Raw genomic sequence first — 21,434 nt, forward strand, 5'->3', positions numbered from 1 at the left:
TTAATATATTTACTGTTCTTAAAATGCTCATCAGATTTGAGATCAGATGATTTTAAAACTCAGTGGGGCTTTGAGATTAGTGTTTTAAAGTCCTGGTCAATCCAAGGTTTTAGCTGTGCGCCATAAATTTTCCACAGGGAACAAAAATAAATGATCCAACATAATGTTGCAAGAAAGTTCACCGTGAACTATACGTGGGCATTCACTGCATTTATTTCTATTGTGCCTTGTTTCTTGCCACTAGGCTTTTAGGCTTGGAAGGGGCAATTGCAATATGGCTAGACATCCACTAAGGGTCAGTGATAACAGAACTATAGAGAATGGGTTTACGTTAGAATAAAGTGTGAAATCCCAGTTTCTTCTGTTGCCAAGTTAATAATCTGTATATGATAATGAAGGTTTGATGCTAGAAGTAGTTAGAAATGTCTGCCAGCACTGTAATGAAAGTTTTCCTTGCCTTAGCAAGAGTATTTTAACATAATTAAGGATAAACAATTTATCCCTGCTTGTAATTATTGGACAAAATCCTCTTGCTGCTTTTTTGTGTGTGGTGGAGTGGGGAGGGGGTTTACCAACTGCCTCATTCATAGTGGTCTTTTTCCAAAATGAGTAACGCTCCCTCTGCCCCTTTTTGTTCTGTCTGCTTTTTTGCCTCTTGGATAAAGTTCAGAATATGAGAGATTATTTCCACACCTTGTTTTCCTTATTATAAAATCAATCTCATTTGTTCTGAAAGTATTTTCTGACTCAAACTCTCAGCACCACAGACCCTGCAACAATGTTGAGGATGGAGGGAAGGCGCAACTTGTTTCTATCGGGCTCAAGTTTCGGCCTGAGTTGCTCTTATTTTTTTGGAGCAACTAGTTTAGAATGGAGCATCTTGGAAATTGCAATTCTCGGCATTTAGTTTGCTTCAGTTCTAGTGAGTTAGAATAGTTTCATTTTAGAACAGTTTTTTCAAAAGGGGGTGTGTCCAGCCACTTGTGCCTGTTTTGCAAGTTTAGACAGCGAAAACTTACTCCAAACTAACTTAGAATGGAGTAAGTGTAGATTTTTGTACGCTCAGAAAAACCTTGCCTACATTTTAGAAATTAGGCGTAGAGAACGAGAGATTTTTAAAATTAAAAAAAAATAATAAAAAAACAACACAAAAATTAAAAAATAATAAAAAATCAATCAATAAATAAAAAATTAAGTTTTTACTCACCTACTGCAGCACCGGGAGCCCTCCAACAGCGTGCTGGGACGGGGGCCCCCCAGGAGATGCTGGTCAGGTGGGCCCCGCCGCCTCCCAGGACTTCGGGCGTGCCCCGCCTCCGACGCCACTTCAGGTGGGGCCCACCCCCAGCGATGATTGTCGCCCAGGACTTCGGGCGTGCCCCGACGCGCCACTTCGGGCGGGGCCCGCCCCCAGCGAGATGCCGGGTGGGCAGGCCCCACTGCCGACAGCAAGGCCACTTTGTGCGGGGCCGGCGCCCAAGAGATGCTGGGCCACCGCCGAGGACTTTGGGCGGGGCTTACCCCCAGCGAGATGCCGGGGGGGCAGGCCCTGCCGCCGTCGTCACTTCGGTGGGGCCCGCACCCAGGATCTGCCGGGCCGCCGCCGAGGACTTCAGGCGGGGCCCGCCCCCAGTGAGATGTCAGGCGGGACCCGCCCCCAGTGTGATGCCGGGCAGGCGGGCCCCACCGACGACGAGGTTAAGGGCTGTCAGGCCACTGGGTCCGGGATAGGGTTGACGTTCCTTCCGCCAGGGATAGGGTCGTCGCCCGGAGTCAGGACGCGCTGGGAGGGCCGGGAGTTACTGCGCATGTGCGCAGCCGCCGGCACTGTTTTTGGCACAGGGCTGTTTTGGCTCCTGCTGCGCCATGCCGAGCTGAAAACGGGCCTACAGATATCAGAGAATCGCGAGGTAAGTATTCGGCGCAACTTCTGTTCTACAAATTAGACGGGCCTCTCCGATGTGTGCCGTTCTAGCGGGGGTCCGACACGTGAATCCTTGTTTTCTCTAAATTGGCTACATTTAGAAGCACAGTCCCTACCGCTTACAGCGGGTGCGTTCATGCAAACACAATTTACCCGCTTTATGTGGTATAACATTATATACTTCATCCCGTTCACCCATGACTCCTGTGCTCGCTGGTGTACATTGGCTCCATGTCTGACAACACCTCGATTTTAAAATTCCCATTCTTGTTTAAATCCCTCCATGGATTCGCCTCTCCCAATCTCTGTAATCTCTTCCAGCCCTACAACCCTCTGAGATCTCTGCACTCCACCAATTCTGGCCTCTTGCACACCCTTGATTTTAATAGCTCCACCATTGGTAGTCATGCCTTCAGCTGCCTTGTCCCCAAGCTCAAGTCACCTAAACTCCCTCTCTACCTTGCTCTCTTTTTTTAAGATGCTCCTAAAACCTACCTCTTTGACTAAGTTTTTGGTCACCTGTCGTAATATCTGTAAGTGGCTCAGTGTCGAATTTTGCTTGATAATTGCTCCTGCGAAATGTCTTGAGATGTTTTACGACATTAAAGGTGCTATGTAAGTTCAGGTTGTTGTCGCATTAATGAAATTAAAAATAATTTTAATTCCAATTAGTCAGCCTTTAGTGACTGCTGATTGGAATTTGTCTTTTGCAGTTTTGAAGACTACCAGAGAGAAGATAGTTGCTTTCCAAGAATAGGTCAGCTGCCTCAGTCTTTATTATCTCTCATTCTTTTTTCCTACTTGAGAAAGCTCGGTGAACATTAAAGATTAAAAAGAATATCTGGATATCTGCATTTTAAATTGTAGAAGAAATGGAAGCCCAAAGGAAGTGAAGTCTGCATCAATAAGGCTCTTTTATTACACACATTGCATCTTATTGATGTGTTATTTACTATTTTGTTCTTGCATTCAGTGTACCTTAAGAAAGTGCGTACTGGTGAGGAAACACAGCTGTTTCTGCCCGAAATAAACAGAGCACTTGAGACACCATAAACAGCAACTTTGAAATTGAAGTTAATGCAAAATTGTAATGGTTATCGCTGCAGATTTTAAGTGGGGGGAGTGTAATAGGTTTAATGGCACATTAAAACAAGCAACTTTTATCACATCGTGCTGAATCTAATCAATCTGAAATTCATGGCAAGTGCCCATATTTTTTTCCTTTGCCTAATGATGTACTAATTTTAGGGTGTTGCTTTGTACAACATGCATGTGTTAGTAATAGGAATGGAATCACACTTTTCTCTTCTGCCCTAATAAAACAGTGAGAATGAAGAAAACTAGTACAAGTGATTGGATTATACAGATGCACCAGATTTTGATAAACAGAAAGTCAAATTGATAAAGATTTTAAATTTGGATAAGAATAGAAAATAAGTGAAGAAAAAAATAATTGGAGATGAAAATCAAGAGAGATAACTGATGCGCCCCAAAAATTTTAAGAAACCAGATGGAAAGAAGAGAATGGAGCTAATGTCTCGAGAGTGAAAAGTAAATGCAGTGCTGGGAGAAATTCCCAGTGTTGCTTTGGTATTTAACAACAACTTGCATTTATATAGGACCTTTAACAGAAAAATGTGCCACACTTTACAAAGGGTGGAAGCGAGAAAGCTTCCTTAAAGCGAAGTGCTGAGAGTGGAAGGCAAGGGAAATGGGATGCCGAGTAACTGAGGACATTCGCTTACATCTAGCCAAATTGGAAGAGGCATATTAAGGTATTGCTTGCTCATCCTCTTGGATGGAAATAGGCTGTTCTGTTGGGGCCCTAAAAAAGGGAGAATTTAAAAAAAGTAAATTGCAGAGGATAACATGAAAAAAGGAACTAAGTGGTCAAATAAGACAATCCAAACAAATGTTCTACACGATGGATATGACCCTAATTTTGAATTGTGGACTTGAGTGTGTGGGTTGTATAGATCATCCTTACCAATCACGTATGCTTGCCCTTTGTGGTTTGTTTTTATACCACATGCGTCTTCTCGACCCTACTTTGTCCATCCCTGAGTGAGCAGCCTCTCCAACCTGGCAATTTCATTGAATGTACGGCTAAGATCAGAACCTGTTATTTGGGAAATTGTGGGCCTGAACTCATGAAATGGTCATTCCTCTCCATCCTCTTTGAGGGACATTGCAGTCTGGCTGCATGGTTGGCCTACAGAACATCAGTAACTAACTACGTTACAAAACAATGCATTATATGGGAAGCGCTTTGGGACATTTCTGAGATGTGACAAGACATTGTATAAATACTGGTTCTTCTCTTTGTAGCACCAACTCGCTATTTTTCCACGCTCATCTTTTATATAAAGAAATGACAGTATTAACTAAATTTTTGATAATATTTTATGATGTACTTTATGATGTCACGGTGAAGTTGCTGTGACTTCAGAATAGTTATTATGATCTCATAGTTATATTTTCCCTGTGGACGGTGAAATTTATGACACAGTCCTTGAATGCAGATCATGTCACACATGTGAAAGGAATTTAAATTTTTTTCCATCCTTGAGGTCGACTGAATACCTCGCCAGTGCCGCAGGTCTAAATGAGTTGTAGGCTTGCATTTTTGACTTTTTTCATAACTGCTATTAGCCTGATGTTATGTGATATGTACAATATAAATATTAAATTTGTAAATATGCAACATTTTTAAAAAAAAATATTAGGGCTATGATGTATGTTGTGGGTGCAGCAGTTTAACTTTAATGCATTGCAACTTAAAATGGTCAGCTGTGAAATGTGTGAATAGTTCCAAATTACACTCCCAAGGTCTCCCTGCCATTAAAATCTGCCAGGCCAGAGTCAGGATAATTATCATTTATGTGAAGGCTATCCAATTTGGATGAGCCCAAATAGAAACCGACAGCCTGGAATATCTCTCCTTGTTCATTGATGGTGATAAGATTCTTTTGGCCAGGGAGTTATTATTAAGCTATTTAAGTACAGAATTGCCTTTGTTTTTTCAACTAAGGCTGAAGCAAAATTTTGAAGCTTCTTTAAGCTTAAAAGCCTGTGTGCTAACAGTGAACTGCTTAGTTAAATACTCAACTTTAATGATCATTTAGATAACCTGGCACTTGGTTTAAAACAAATGAAATGCTGCTGAAGCTACTATAGAACTGTCAGTAAAACATAATTGATATTAATCCACTGCACAAAACAAATGTTGCATACATGCTGAGTGATCTGGTGGCACTAATAGCTACTGCAGCTTTAAAGATCTGTTTCTAGATATATTCAAAGATTCTCAGAGCTTTTGAAAGTTCTGCTGTGCATATATCCATACCTTGTCTATGATGTCAAGAAAAGGATTTTTCTGTATGTTGGTAATGGTGATTTATGAAAAGATTTGTATAGAACTGTAGATGTTTTTGAACTTATGGGATTCTTTATTTTTACCCTTAATTTTATGCTGTACATTAAATTTTGAGGAATACAGTAGTATTCAGTATTTAATGGTGGCACAGCCGCTCATTGGGAAGAGTATAATGGTTTCAGAACTATATGTTTGATGTGTTGACATTCCAATTGCCAAGCTAAAGTTGAGCCTAGTTATATCAGCTGTTATCTACATTGTGCATTGTAAAATAAAATTAAAAGGGTAGTAATTGCATGGGCTGTGTTATCCATCTATAAATATATCTTCTGCATGTCACTAATGCAGTGGTTGTGCACACTCCCTTGTCTGTGTTTTTGACGTAAAGAATAGAAGCAGAAAGCCATTAGGGCAATTTCTGCTTTGTGTCAACAGCGAAAAGTATGTTACTTTATTTTGTGGGTATACAGATCTCCAGAAAGGCCAACTGGTGATTTACGGGAGAGAATGAAGAACAAAAGGCAAGATGTAGAATCTGAGCCACAGAAGAGATCCCAGGATGAGTCTTCATCTCCAACGAGGGTGAGAAAGAATCCCATTTCAGAATTTATGAAGTTAACTGATCGATATTCCAGTGAAGTTGACCCTTTCGTCTTGGGTTTAGAAACTAATTTTTGTTTCGAAATAAAAATTTCAGTCAAGTTGTTGAAAGTATTGTAGGTTATCAAGAACCAAGGAGCGTCTGGTAGTGGAACATTTTGGGCTGTAACCTTAAATATTTTAGTCAATGCCCATTATAGCTAACTTGAAAGTTGCTAGTACAAAATAATGCTTAGTCTCTTCAAAAAGATTTCAAGTAGAATAACTTGATTTCCTATTTTGTTTCAATGCAAGCTAGATTTCATTGCATTGGAATCTTGGACTTTGGAATCTATGGAAGCTTATAATAGCCAAAGCAATTCCATTTATTTCTATATGTTAAAATATTTGAGATGGTTGAATAGTAATTATTGGCCCAAAAAATTATGATTGAAATAAGACTTGCATACAAGGGGAGGAAATGGTGTACTAGAACTTTGTGCTTGTAAATTTATTATGACCTCGTTGTATCAATTTATATGCAAGAGCTTAAATTGTGGAAAAAGTAAACCAAAGAAAATAACCTGCAATATATGCATTATTTGTCTTTTGCGGTACAATGAAAAAAATCCTCATTTCATTTAGAGGGATACTTCAAGGAGCAGACACAGAGAAAAAGAAGACGCTAACCTGAAAATTACAAAGGAGCGAACCCCAGAAAGTGAGGAAGAACCGGCTGAATGGGAAGCAGGCAGAGATGGTAAATTAGATCCTAGTTCTATAATCAAAAAAGACTTGCACTTCTAAATGTCTTTCAATGTGAAACTGAGATTACGAACCTAACTCATATCGGTCGATTTAGCAAGTAGTGTAAGACAATCCAAACAAGGAGACCGTTCAAAATTAACAAAACAGAAAATAAAGTTCCTTTAAGTATTTTAATAATTTCTCTCCAAATGTTTGGCACTTGCCTGATCCCCATTGAGCACTTAAGAACAGAAGAATTAGGAGCAGCCCCTTTGAGCCTGCTTTGCCATTCAATAAGATCATGGCTGATCTTTGACCTCAACTCCACTTTCCCGCCCGATCCTCATATAGAAACATAGAAAATAGGTGCAGGAGTTAGCTATTCGGCCCTTCGAGCCTGCAACAACATTCAATAAGATCATGGCTGATCATTCCCTCAGTACCCCTTTCCTGCTTTCTCTCCATACCCGTTGATCGCTTTAGCCGTAAGGGCCATATCTAACTCATAAGAACATAAGAATTAGGAACAGGAGTAGGCCATCTAACGCCTCGAGCCTGCTCCGCCATTCAACAAGATCATGGCTGATCTGGTCGGGGACTCAGCTCCACTTACCCGCCCGCTCCCCATAACCCTTAATTCCCTTATTGGTTAAAAATCTATCTATCTGTGACTTGAATACATTCAATGAGATAGCCTCAACTGCTTCCTTGGGCAGAGAATTCCACAGATTCACAACCCTCTGGGAGAAGAAATTCCTTCTCAACTCGGTTTTAAATTAGCTCCCCAGTATTTTGAGGCTGTGCCCCCTAGTTCTAGTCTCCCCGACCAGTGAAAACAACCTCTCTGCCTCTATCTTGTCTATCCCTTTCATTATTTTAAATGTTTCTATTAGATCACCCCTCATCCTTCTGAACTCCAACGAGTAAAGACCCAGTCCACTCGGTCTATCATCATAAGGTAACCCCCTCATCTCCGGAATCAGCCTAGTGAATCGTCTCTGTACCCCCTCCAAGGCTAGTATATCCTTCCTTAAGTAAGGTGACCAAAATTGCACGCAGTACTCCAGGTGCGGCCTCACCAATACCCTATACAGTTGCAGCAGGACCTCCCTGCTTTTGTACTCCATCCCTCTCGCAATGAAGGCCAACATTCCATTCGCCTTCCTGATTACTTGTTGCACCTGCAAACTAACTTTTTGGGATTCATGCACAAGGACCCCCAGGTCCCTCTGCACCGCAGCATGTTGTAATTTCTCCCCATTCAAATAATATTCCCTTTTACTGTTTTTTTTTTCCCAAGGTGGATGACCTCACACTTTCCGACATTGTATTCCATCTGCCAAACCTTAGCCCATTCGCTTAACCTATCTAAATCTCTTTGCAGCCTCTCTGTGTCCTCTACACAACCCGCTTTCCCACTAATCTTTGTGTCATCTGCAAATTCTGTTACACTACACTCTGTCCCCTCTTCCAGGTCATCCATGTATATTGTAAACAGTTGCCCCAGCACCGATCCCTGTGGCACACCACTAACCACCGATTTCCAACCCGAAAAGGACCCATTTATCCCGACTCTCTGCTTTCTGTTAGCCAGCCAATTCTCTATCCATGCTAATACATTTCCACTGACTCCGCGTACCTTCATCTTCTGCAGTAACCTTTTGTGTGGCACCTTATCGAATGCCTTTTGAAAATCTAAATACACCACATCCATCGGTACACCTCTATCCACCATGCTCGTTATATCCTCAAAGAATTCCAGTAAATTAGTTAAACATGATTTCCCCTTCATGAATCCATGCTGCGTCTGCTTGATTGCACTTTATCCCTGTTGAACTGGCATCAACAACTCTCTGCGGTAGGGAATTCCACAGGTTAACAACTCTCTGAGTGAAGAAGTTTCTCCTCATCTCCGTCCTATATGGCCTACCCCTTATCCTAAGACTGTCCCCTGGTTCTGGACGTCCCCATCATTGGGAACATTCTTCCCGCATCTAACCTGTCCAGTCCCATCAGAATCTTATAAGTTTCTATGAGATCCCCTCTCATCCTTCTAAACTCCAGTGTATAAAGGCCCAGTTGATCCAGTCTGTCTTCATATGTCAGTCCCGCCATCCCGGGAATCAGTCTGGTGAACTTTCGCTGCACTCCCTCAATAGCAAGAACTTCCTTCCTCAGATTAGGCGACCAAAACTGAACACAATATTCCAGGTGAGGCCTCACCAAGGCCCTGTAGAACTACAGTAAGACCTCCCTGCTCCTATATTCAAATCCCCTAGCTATGAAGGCCAACATACCATTTGCCGCCTTCACCCCCTGCTGTACCTGCATGCCACCTTTCAATGACTGATGAACCATGACACCCAGGTCTCGTTGCACCACCCCCTTTCCTAATCTGCCGCCATTCAGATATTCTGCCTTCGTGTTTTTGCCCCCAAAGTGGATAACCACACATTTATACACATTATACTGCATCTGCCATGCATTTTCCCACTCACCTAACCTGTCCAAGTCACCCTGCAGCCTTTTAGCATCCTCCTCACAGCTCCCACCGCCACCCAGTTTAGTGTCATCTGCAAACGGAGATATTACACTCAATTCCTTCATCTAAATCATTAATGTATATTGTAAAGAGCTGGGGTCCCAGCACTGAGCCCTGCGGCACTCCACTAATCACTGCCATTCTGAAAAGGACCCGTTTATCCCTTGATTCCCCTAAAATCAAAAAATCTATCTCGGCCTTGCATCCGCAGCCCTTTGGGGTAGAGAATTCCAAAGATTCACAATCTTCTGAGTGAAGGAATACCTCCTAAGCTCAGTTTTAAATGTTGACCCCTTATCCTGAGACTATGCCCCTAGTTCTGGACTCTCCAGCTTGGAGAAATAATCTCTTCATCTATCCTGTCAAACCCCCTCAGAATCTTGTATGTTTCAATAACTCTCGAGAGTAATCTACTCAATCTTTCCTCACAGGACAGCCCTCTCAGCCCAGGAATCAATCTAATGAACTTTTGTTACACTGCCTTTAAGGAGACCAAAACTGTGCACAGTACTCCAGGTGTTATCTCACAAGTCTTGTATAACTGTAGCAAGACTTCCTTACTCTTGTACTCCAACCCTTTGCAATAAAGGCCTATGTATTCAAGGTGAGGCCGAGAGGGGAGAACAGTGTTTAATTTACAAATGTTTTATGCTTGGAAATAATACATAGAAACATAGAAAATAGGTGCAGGAGTAGGCCATTCGGCCCTTCTAGCCTGCACCGCCATTCAATGAGTTCATGGCTGAACATGCAACTTCAGTACCCCATTCCTGCTTTCTCACCATACCCCTTGATTCCCCTAGTAGTAAGGACTTCATCTAACTCCTTTTTGAATATATTTAGTGAATTGGCCTCAACAACTTTCTGTGGTAGAGAATTCCACAGGTTCACCACTCTCTGGGTGAAGAAATTCCTCCTCATCTCGGTCCTAAATGGCTTCCCCCTTATCCTTAGACTGTGTCCCCTGGTTCTGGACTTCCCCAACATTGGGAACATTCTTCCTGCATCTAACCTGTCTAACCCCGTCAGAATTTTAAACGTTTCTATGAGGTCCCCTCTCATTCTTCTGAACTCCAGTGAACACAAGCCCAGTTGATCCAGTCTTTCTTGATAGGTCAGTCCCGCCATCCCGGGAATCAGTCTGGTGAACCTTCGCTGCACTCCCTCAATAGCAAGAATGTCCTTCCTCAGGTTAGGAGACCAAAACTGTACACAATACTCCAGGTGTGGCCTCACCAAGGCCCTGTACAATTGTAGCAACACCTCCCTGCCCTTGTACTCAAATCCCCTCGCTATGAAGGCCAACATGCCATTTGCTTTCTTAACCGGCTGCTGTACCTGCATGCCAACCTTCAATGACTGATGTACCATGACACCCAGGTCTCTTTGCACCTGCCCTGTTCCTAATCTGTCACCATTCAGACAATAGTCTGTCTCTCTGTTTTTACCACCAAAGTGGATAACCTCACATTTATCCACATTATACTTCATCTGCCATGCATTTGCCCACTCACCTAACCTATCCAAGTCGCTCTGCAGCCTCATAGAATCCTCCTTGCAGCTCACACTGCCACCCAACTTAGTGTCATCCGCAAATTTGGAGATACTACATTTAATCCCCTCGTCTAAATCATTAATGTACAGTGTAAACAGCTGGGGCCCCAGCACAGAACCTTGCGGTACCCCACTAGTCACTGCCTGCCATTCTGAAAAGTCCCCATTTACTCCTACTCTTTGCTTCCTGTCTGACAACCAGTTCTCAATCCATGTCAGCACACGACCCCCAATCCCATGTGCTTTAACTTTGCACATTAATCTCTTGTGTGGGACCTTGTCGAAAGCCTTCTGAAAGTCCAAATATACCACATCAACTGGTTCTCCCTTGTCCACTCTACTGGAAACATCCTCAAAAAATTCCAGAAGATTTGTCAAGCATGATTTCCCTTTCACAAATCCATGCTGACTTGGACCTATCATATTACCTCTTTCCAAATGCACTGCGATGACATCCTTAATAATTGATTCCATCATTTTACCCACTACCGATGTCAGGCTGACCGGTCTGTAATTCCCTGTTTTCTCTCTCCCTCCTTTTTTAAAAAGTGGGGTTACATTGGCTACCCTCCACTCCATAGGAACTGATCCACAGTCAATGGAATGTTGGAAAATGACTGTCAATGCATCCACTATTTCCAAGGCCACTTCCTTAAGTACTCTGGGATGCAGTCCATCAGGCCCTGGGGATTTATCGGCCTTCAATCCCATCAATTTCCCCAACACAATTTCCCGACTAATAAGGATTTCCCTCAGTTCCTCCTCCTTACTAGACCCTCCGACCCCTTTTATATCCGGAAGGTTGTTTGTGTCCTCCTCAGTGAATACCGAACCAAAGTACTTGTTCAATTGGTCCGCCATTTCTTTGTTCCCCGTTATGACTTCCCCTGATTCTGACTGCAGGGGACCTACGTTTGTCTTTACTAACCTTTTTCTCTTTACATATCTATAGAAACTTTTGCAATCCGTCTTAATGTTCCCTGCAAGCTTCTTCTCATACTCCATTTTCCCTGCCCTAATCAAACCCTTTGTCCTCCTCTGCTGAGTTCTAAATTTCTCCCAGTCCCCGGGTTCTCTGCTATTTCTGGCCAATTTGTATGCCACTTCCTTGGCTTTAATGCTATCCCTGATTTCCCTTGATAGCCACGGTTGAGCCACCTTCCCTTTTTTATTTTTACGCCAGACAGGAATGTACAATTGTTGTAGTTCATCCATGCGGTCTCTAAATGTCTGCCATTGCCCATCCACAGTCAACCCCTTCAGTATCATTCGCCAATCTATCCTAGCCAATTCACGCCTCATACCTTCAAAGTTACCCTTCTTTAAGTTCTGGACCATGGTCTCTGAATTAACTGTTTCATTCTCCATCCTAATGCAGAATTCCACCATATTATGGTCACTCTTCCCCAAGGTGCCTCGCACAACGAGATTGCTAATTAATCCTCTCTCATTACACAACACCCAGTCTAAGATGGCCTCCCCCCTAGGTGGTTCCTCGACATATTGGTCTAAAAAACCATCCCTTATGCACTCCAGGAAATCCTCCTCTACCGTATTGCTTCCAGTTTGGTTAACCCAATCTATGTGCATATTAAAGTCACCCATTATAACTGCTGCACCTTTATTGCACGCACCCCTAATTTCATGTTTGATGCCCTCCCCAACATCACTACTACTGTTTGGAGGTCTGTACACAACTCCCACTAACGTTTTTTGTCCTTTGGTATTCTGCAGCTCTACCCATATAGATTCCACATCATCCAAGCTAATGTCCTTCCGAACTATTGCCTTAATTTGCTCCTTAACCAGCAATGCTACCCCACCTCCTTTTCCTTTTATTCTATCTTTCCTGAATGTTGAATACCCCTGGATGTTGAGTTCCCAGCCCTGATCATCCTGGAGCCACGTCTCCGTAATCCCAATCACATCATATTTGTTAACATCTATTTGCACAGTTAATTCATCCACTTTATTGCGGATACTCCTTGCATTAAGACACAAAGCCTTCAGGCTTGTTCTTTTAACACCCTTTGTCCTTTTAGAATTTTGCTGTACAGTGGCCCTTTTTGTTCACCGCCCTCCACTTTTCCTCATCTCCTTTCTGTCTTTTGCTTTTGCCTCCTTTTTGTTTCCCTCTGTCTCCCTGCATTGGTTCCCATCCCCCTGCCACATCTCCTGTTGGCGAAGTCACTTTTTAAAAAAATGTGATAATTTGCTAACTGGAGGGCTAAAAATTCTGCTGCTTGCCCACATGGCTCCTGTGATAGTCTGGTGCTGCCATCTGTTGGGAAACAAAACAATAGTTTTAATTGTCTCAATCGATAACCTAGTACAAGTGTGATGAAGATCAACAAAGAGTCAGAAGTGAAATAAGGAAGAAAATGCATTTCACAAATCCTGCAGAAAGAAAGGTGAGTGGGGAAACCACTGGGATGAATATAAGAAATTTCAGAATTTAAAAAAAAAAAGGTGGTCAGAGGGGCAAAGAGGAATCTGGGAGTGAATCCAATGCAGGTTCTTGGCATAACAATATGAATGATTTTCCAGTACTATAACAGCAAGTATAGCTGAGAATCCTAAAGGATGTCAACAAGTCCAAAACTGAGGAGGAACAAGAATGCATAGCCAAATGATTACTTCCTCAAAATGCCAGGAAAGATACAAGTAACTTGCCCTCCATAACTAGTGATAATTCTACTAAGATTCTAACTTCAACGTAAATAAGATGGAGGTATTAGAAGTGCTCAGTAGCACAGGGCTATTCTTGAGATGTGATCCTGGTGGTTATGCTGGGATTGTGCCCGCTTGTACCATCCATCAATCACTGTTTCCTATGTCCTCTTTGGAACTGGATGAAGATTTTAAAATAAAATATATCTTGGCTTTCTGAGGGATTCAGCCTGGACTCCCCCAGGTAGGGCCCACTTCTGTATGTCTGGAGGCTGACACACTTCATCTCACTCAGCATACTGGCCTCCAGTGCTATGCCAGGTCACTAATGAGGCAGGGAAGCGGGAACCCCAGGTGTAGGGAGTCGCCGCCCCCTGATAGAATTTGCCTCATAAGGAGTGGGTGGAGCAAAATCCCAGAAATGGTAAAGACCCAGCGGGGGTTCCTGCCCTTTTCCAGTGTGTTCTGCTGATTTCCTGCAGAGTTATGGTGGGAGTCTGACTGAACCTTTGTGTATTGTTGGGGCCACAAATTCTAAGGTAGGGGTGACATTCATTCTGGGACACTGAAAGGTGAGGGGTAAGACGTTTTGAAGTGCCACCAATTACGAGGATGTTGAGTGAATACTGTGGGTCCCTCTGGATTCCAAATGAGCTAACATAGTATCCATTTCAAAATATAACCAGACCAAGCCAAGCAATTACAAACCCATCGGTTTTACCACTATCAGATAAAATAATAGAATAGATTGTCAAAGACAGACGAGGAAAGACTGATTAATTTTAATGTGAAGAAGTATGTATAAAATGAGCCTAAAAGAAAAGTGTTAGCGACCTCGGAATATTTGTACCCTTGCCACTTAGCATGTCAAGTACTGCAGAACAGCAATCAGTGGAGCAAGTGGGAATGCTGAATGATATGAGCAACACAGTAGAATGCAAGTCTGAGGAAGTACTTAAGCTGTAACTGATTATTCTTTTAAAACAATCCAGCTCTTATTTTGAACTGTTAAACATTTATAACTGAGTCAGGTAGGGCATTTAACCGGCACCTTATTGTATTTGCAAGTCAATGGAACACATGTATCCTATCACAAATGGGAAATGTTAAAATCTCTCAGGCTGTTTAAAAATATTTTTTTATGGCTTCATACGTTCAGGACTCCTGAACCCTGTTGGGGTGAGGTGGAAATTACATTGTATTTACCAAGTATGTTAATTTTCACAAGTGTGGCTGTTTTTCTTCCATGGTAATATTATGTGTTCACAGATTCTGATAATGGGGATGTTAACTACGATTATGATCATGAGCTGTCCCTTGAAATGAAGCGGCAGAAAATACAACGGGAACTGATGAAACTTGAACAGGAGAATATGGAAAAAAGAGAGGAGATAGTCATCAAAAAAGAGGTGTGCAAGGAAATTTATTACAATGGCAAGATCTAGGCATCTTAGGGCAAAGCATCACTAACAATTGATAGTGTGACATGTTTTTCAATATTTAAAACTGAATAACTCTTTGGAGCACAATGAATTGAACATATGTGCTAAACATTAGAACAACTGTACAGATAGTTTAAACTTTTTGGGGCCGATTTTCAGCATCTCACCACCTGCTGCTGCCCACTCCCGCCAACATTCCTCCTGAAGATCTGCCCACTGCCACTTTCTGGGTGGCCTGGAGCGGGCAGGAGGGGAGAGCCGCCGGGAACCACCTGCTGATGTCAGTGGTCGGCCGAGTGGTGCAACTGAGCTCCCGCCCGTCGAGCTCCCAGATTCTTGTGGGCGGGAGTCAGCAGGATTCGGCGGCAGAACGGGGGTGGACTGCTGACTGCAGGCTGGTCTGTCCCCGACGGTGAGTATGAAGAACCTGGAAAAAAAGGTAAGTGAACATTTTAATACTTTTTATCAACAGCGAATTACCTGTATGGGCTCCCTTGAATACTTTTGATACTTTTTTTATTTTTTGCTGTTTTTTTTTCAGGTCTTCGACCCTCCGTGGGCCCGACTCCATCCTCGGCGGCACTTGGACGGCAAGCGCCTCTGCCGCCGAGAATGCGACCTCCCGCCCGCTGCCACCCAGATTGGCGGTGTATGTCTTCCATTTGCCACCCGGTGACCTTCGAGGGACCTTTTTTCTGAATATCCCGCCGAAAGTACCATCCAGTACTTGAGCGGGCGGAGGCCTTGCTGGAAATTGGTCCCTTTGTATTTATAGTGATGTAATAATGAGGTAGACCATCCATCTTTGAACAAGATGTGTTTCTGGATTAATTGAGCCAGAGTGTGCAATCATCCAGTTAAACTAACACAGCTGGACAGTTTGACACTAATCAGTATTGTTATACTTTTGAGTATTTTTCTGCTTTTTACACGAGATTTTTTTTGGTTCTCATATCTTAGATCACTCTCCTATGTGGGTTTCTATCCCTGTGTATTTGATAATACAATCACTAATCTTACAATCTAGGTAAATGTTGGGTAAAGACCCAAGATTTCAAAACAGGAACTTGATCTGTGGTTTTTTAAGCTATTGGAATTATTCCTATGCCTCCACAGGATCTCTCCAATCCTCAATAAGTAATAGAACATTACATCACACCATGCTCTAGTTTTAAACTACTGAATAAGCAAATTTGAAACACTATAAAATGTGCATGGATGCAGTAGAAATTCTCTCATCTGTCTCCTCAAAAGGGAAAGTAATGAGGTTGTGATCTGTTTGCTAAATTGTTGTCTTATAAATCCTGTTTCTTAAATATAATTTTTTAAAGGCTATAATATCTATAACTGAAATTCCCAATCACAAAGTTTAGTTGTATTTGAAAGTGTGTGTTTGTCTTCCTCCTGAAGCCTCTTGCAACTTTGCAATGTAGGTAACATTATAGGTTGGGGGAGTTACAGGACCATAAATGCCTATGTGTTGTACATATTTAAAGGGAGAGCTATCGGACTTGAACAAGACAGAACAGTTTCATTTTGTAACAAATTTTAATGTCCCAGACCAGATAAAAAAATTTTCTATTTTCTAGATTTCTCCAGAACCAGTGAGAAGTAAGCACTCCCCATCTCCAAGAAAGGCAAGCAAATCTCCTAAGCGTAAAACAAGTCCAAAGTTATCTTCATCTGGTAAGAAGGAGAAAAAAGGATCAAGATTGTCATCTCCTATAGGAGACCAACAAAGGTTAGTGTGGTGGTTTTAAAATGTATATAAATATCAGTACTCCCTAACTACTGCAAGTTGGGGGATGTTATGGTTCCAAGAAACTGTCCATTGACGTGGGTCACATTGGTTGACTTTCCTCAGACATCATGTTATTTTTTGCAAACTGGACCAACTCTGAACCCTCCTGTATCTCATTCATACACCTGCATGAAGTGGTGCTATCTCAAAAAGTAAAACTGAATTTTAACACACAAAAATTACTTTCCCTTCCATGGTTCCTGACAACCACTGATGTATCACACTGTGTAGCTGAAAACTAGTTTATCACTACAACACAGTGGCAGAACTGATTGTGATGAAGCACAACCCCTCTCATGTTTTTAAAAAAATATATAGTCTTCGAAAAATTCAGATTAACCTCCTCTTTTTAAAAAAAAAAGCAGGTTGCCTTTGCAAATCATGATATAATTTCCAGTTAATAGCATCAGTGGGCCAATGAAAATCTAGGCTTCTATCATCCTTTACATTTAGTGGAGAGGTTATGGTATCTGGTATGATGGTGGTTTGTCCATCTTTGTCATTAGCAGCCGATGATTCATCTCCAATTAATACAGGTTGTGAATTCTCAGATGACTAAAGTCCAATTTTTGCAAGGAATATTTTCCCCACACATGGGCCATTGGATGTCATTGACCAAAGGGCTGATCATTCCTTCATTTCCTTTGGGCTCTCTTTTCTTTGGCTAGCTGGATATGACTTTCTTTGAGTTTTGTCATGCCATCGCGAATCATCCTTTGCCACTATTTCCTGTCACTAGCATCATGCTCCCGTGTGTCAGTTGAGATGCTGCCTTTTTTTAGATTGGTCTTTGGGCAATCCTTATATCTTTTGAACTGACCACCACAAGAGCTTCAGCTCACGCTAAAATATCTCGTTGGCTGGTCCAGTATCAGGCTTTCGGAAAAATTGGCCAGCCCACCTTAGCTGCGCCTTTACTATCTATGGGCTCAAGTTTCGGACTCCCGCTAGAATGGCGCACATCGGAGAGGCCCGCCTAATTTGTAGAACAAAAATTGCACCGAATAGTTAACTCACGATTCTCTGATAGCTGTAGGCCCATTTCCAGCTCGGCATGGCACAGCAGGAGCTACAACCCTGCGCCAAAAACAGTGCTGGCAGCTGCGTGCGTGCGCAGTAGCTCCTGACCCTCCCAGCGCGTCCTGTCTCCGGGCGAGACCCTATCCCAGGCCGAAAGGACGTTGCCCCTATCCCCGGCCTAGTGGCCTGATGCCGATTACATGGTCATTGGCAGGGCCCGCCTGCCCAGCCTCTCACTGGGGGCGGGCCTCGCCCGAAGTGGCAGCGGCCGGCATCTGCTGCGTGCGGGCCCCACCCAAATTCCTCAGTGGAGCCCGGCTTCTTCGTCGGCGGCGGGGCCTGCCTGCCCGGCCACTCGCTGGGGACAGGCCCTGCCTGAAGAGTCGACGGCGGCAGCAGCCTGGCATCTGCTGCGTGCGAACCCCGCCCGAAGTCCTTGACAGGGCCTGTTCAGCTTCCCCTCAGTTCATCATCATCTCTCCCCCTTCCCCCCCCCGTTCTCCCTCTTCTCCCCCCTTCCCCCTCCTCTTCTCCCCTTCCCCCCCCTCTTCTCCCCCTTCCCCCCCCTCTTCTCCCCCTTCCCCCCCTCTTCTCCCCCTTCCCCACCTCTTCTCCCCCTTCCCTCCCTCTTCTCCCCCTTCCCTCCCTCTTCTCCCCTTCCCCTCCTCCCCCCTCTTCTCCCTTCCCCCCTCTTCTCCCCTTCCCCCCTCTTCTCCCCTTCCCCCCTCTTCTCCCCTTCCCCCCTCTTCTCCCCTCCCCCCCTCTCTTTCCCCCCTCTCTTTCCCCCTCTCTTTCCCCCCCTCTCTTTCCCCCCCTCTCTTCCCCCCCTCTCTTTCCCCCCCTCTCTTTCCCCCCCTCTCTTTCCCCCCCTCTCTTTCCCCCCCTCTCTTTCCCCCCCTCTCTTTCCCCCCCTCTCTTTCCCCCCCTCTCTTTCCCCCCCCTCTCTTTCCCCCCTCTCTTTCCCCCCCTCTCTTTCCCCCCTCTCTTTCCCCCCCTCTCTTTCCCCCCCTCTCTTTCCCCCCCTCTCTTCCCCCCCCTCCTTCCTCCCCTCTCCTTCCTCCCCCTCCTTCCATTCCATCTCTCCTCCCCCCACTCTCCCCCCCCCCCCACTCTCCCCCCCCCACTCTCCCCCCCCCCTTCCCCCCCACTCTCCCCCCCCCACTCTCCCCCCCCACTCTCCCCCCCCCCACTCTCCCCCCCCCCCACTCTCCCCCCCCCACTCTTCCCCCCCCACTCTCTCCCCCCCCCTCTTCCCCCCCCCCACTCTTCCCCCCCCCCACTCTTCCCCCCCCCCACTCTTCCCCCCCCCACTCTTCCCCCCCCCACTCTTCCCCCCCCACTCTTCCCCCCCCCACTCTTCCCCCCCCCACTCTTCCCCCCCCCACTCTTCTCCCCCCCCACTCTTCCCCCCCCCCACTCTTCCCCCCCCCACTCTTCCCCCCCCCCCCCACTCTTCCCCCCCCCCACTCTTCCCCCCCCCCCACTCTTCCCCCCCCCCACTCTTCCCCCCCCCACTCTTCCCCCCCCCACTCTTCCCCCCCCACTCTTCCCCCCCCACTCTTCCCCCCCCCCACTCTTCCCCCCCCCTCTTCCCCCCCCCAACTCTTCCCCCCCCCAACTCTTCCCCCCCCACTCTCCCCCCCCACTCTCCCCCCCCCACTCTCCCCCCCCCACTCTTCCCCCCCCACTCTTCCCCCCCCCCACTCTTCCCCCCCCCACTCTTCCCCCGCCCCACTCTTCCCCCGCCCCACTCTCCTCCCCCCGCCCCCACTCTTCCCCCCGCCCCACTCTCCTCCCCCGCCCCACTCTCCTCCCCCCGCCCCACTCTCCTCCCCCCGCCCCACTCTCCTCCCCCCGCCCCACTCTCCTCCCCCCGCCCCACTCTCCTCCCCCCGCCCCACTCTCCTCCCCCCGCCCCACTCTCCTCCCCCCGCCCCACTCTCCTCCCCCCGCCCCACTCTCCTCCCCCCGCCCCACTCTCCTCCCCCCGCCCCACTCTCCTCCCCCCGCCCCACTCTCCTCCCCCCGCCCCACTCTCCTCCCCCCGCCCCACTCTCCTCCCCCCGCCCCACTCTCCTCCCCCCGCCCCACTCTCCTCCCCCCGCCCCACTCTCCTCCCCCCGCCCCACTCTCCTCCCCCCGCCCCACTCTCCTCCCCCCGCCCCACTCTCCTCCCCCCGCCCCACTCTCCTCCCCCCGCCCCACTCTCCTCCCCCCGCCCCACTCTCCTCCCCCCGCCCCACTCTCCTCCCCCCGCCCCACTCTCCTCCCCCCGCCCCACTCTCCTCCCCCCGCCCCACTCTCTCCTCCCCCCGCCCCACTCTCCTCCCCCCGCCCCCACTCTCCTCCCCCCGCCCCACTCTCCTCCCCCGCGCCCACTCTCCTCCCCCCGCCCCACTCTCCCTCCCCCGCCCCACTCTCCTCCCCCCGCCCCACTCTCCTCCCCCCGCCCCACTCTCCTCCCCCCGCCCCACTCTCCTCCCCCCGCCCCACTCTCCTCCCCCCGCCCCACTCTCCTCCCCCCGCCCCACTCTCCTCCCCCCGCCCCACTCTCCTCCCCCGCCCCACTCTCCTCCCCCCGCCCCACTCTCCTCCCCACTTCTCCCCCGCCCCACTCTCCTCCCCCCGCCCCACTCTCCTCCCCCCGCCCCACTCTCCTCCCCCCGCCCCACTCTCCTCCCCCCGCCCCACTCTCCCCCTCCCCACTCTTCCCCCGCCCCACTCTCCTCCCCCCGCCCCACTCTCCTCCCCCCGCCCCACTCTCCCCCCCGCCCCACTCTCCTCCCCCCGCCCCACTCTCCTCCCCCCCCCCACTCTCCTCCCCCCGCCCCACTCTCCTCCCCCCGCCCCACTCTTTCCCCTGCCCCCCCTCTCCACCTACCTTCCCCTTCCCCTCCTCTTCCCCCGCCCCACTCTTCCACCCACTCTTCTCCCCCTCCCCCACTCTTTCCCCTCCCCCACTCTTTCCCCTCCCCCACTCTTTCCCCCTCCCCCACTCTTTCCCCTCCCCCACTCTTTCCCCTCCCCCACTCTTTCCCCTCCCCCACTCTTTCCCCCTCCCCCACTCTTTCCCCCTCCCCCACTCTTCCCCCTCCCCCACTCTTTCCCCCTCCCCACTCTTTCCCCCTCCCCCACTCTTTCCCCCTCCCCACTCTTTCCCCCTCCCCCACTCTTTCCCCCCCTCCCCCCACTCTTCCCCCCTCCCCCACTCTTTCCCCCTCCCCCACTCTTTCCCCCTCCCCCACTCTTTCCCCCTCCCCCACTCTTTCCCCCTCCCCCACTCTTTCCCCCTCCCCCACTCTTTCCTTCCCCCACTCTTTCCCCTCCCCCACTCTTTCCCCCTCCCCCCACTCTTTCCCCTCCCCCCACTCTTTCCCCCTCCCCCACTCTTTCCCCCTCCCCCACTCTTTCCCCCTCCCCCACTCTTTCCCCCCCCCACTCTTTCCCCCCCCCACTCTTTCCCCCCCCCACTCTTTCCCCCCCCCACTCTTTCCCCCCCCCACTCTTTCCCCCCCACTCTTTCCCCCCCCACTCTTTCCCCCCCCCCACTCTTTCCCCCCCCCCACTCTTTCCCCCCCCCCACTCTTCCCCCCCCCCACTCTTCCCCCCCCCACTCTTTTCCCCCCCCCCACTCTTCCCCCCCCCACTCTTTCCCCCCCCACTCTTTCCCCCCCCACTCTTTCCCCCCTACTCTCTTTCCCCCCCACTTTCCCCCCCCACTCTTTCCCCTCCCCCCACTCTTTCCCCTCCCCCCCACTCTTTCCCCTCCCCCCCACTCT

At 47.5% G+C, this 21,434-nt stretch overlaps 1 protein-coding gene across 9 annotated transcripts in view; it reads left to right on the plus strand.

Moving 5' to 3' along the window:
• Window positions 1-21,434, plus strand: part of LOC139276298 (zinc finger CCCH domain-containing protein 13-like) — a 161,112-nt gene that overhangs the window by 45,892 nt on the left and 93,786 nt on the right. For all 9 annotated transcript variants that reach the window (XM_070894080.1, XM_070894073.1, XM_070894072.1 and 6 more), the window contains 4 exons: window positions 5,771-5,882; window positions 6,525-6,639; window positions 14,662-14,801; window positions 16,424-16,575. In XM_070894080.1, coding sequence (XP_070750181.1) covers window positions 5,771-5,882; window positions 6,525-6,639; window positions 14,662-14,801; window positions 16,424-16,575 — 519 coding nt within the window. The remainder of the gene's footprint in view (window positions 1-5,770; window positions 5,883-6,524; window positions 6,640-14,661; window positions 14,802-16,423; window positions 16,576-21,434) is intronic.

The sequence above is a fragment of the Pristiophorus japonicus genome, chromosome 11 (genome assembly GCF_044704955.1).
Source record: "Pristiophorus japonicus isolate sPriJap1 chromosome 11, sPriJap1.hap1, whole genome shotgun sequence".
NCBI classification, from domain to species: domain Eukaryota; kingdom Metazoa; phylum Chordata; class Chondrichthyes; family Pristiophoridae; genus Pristiophorus; species Pristiophorus japonicus.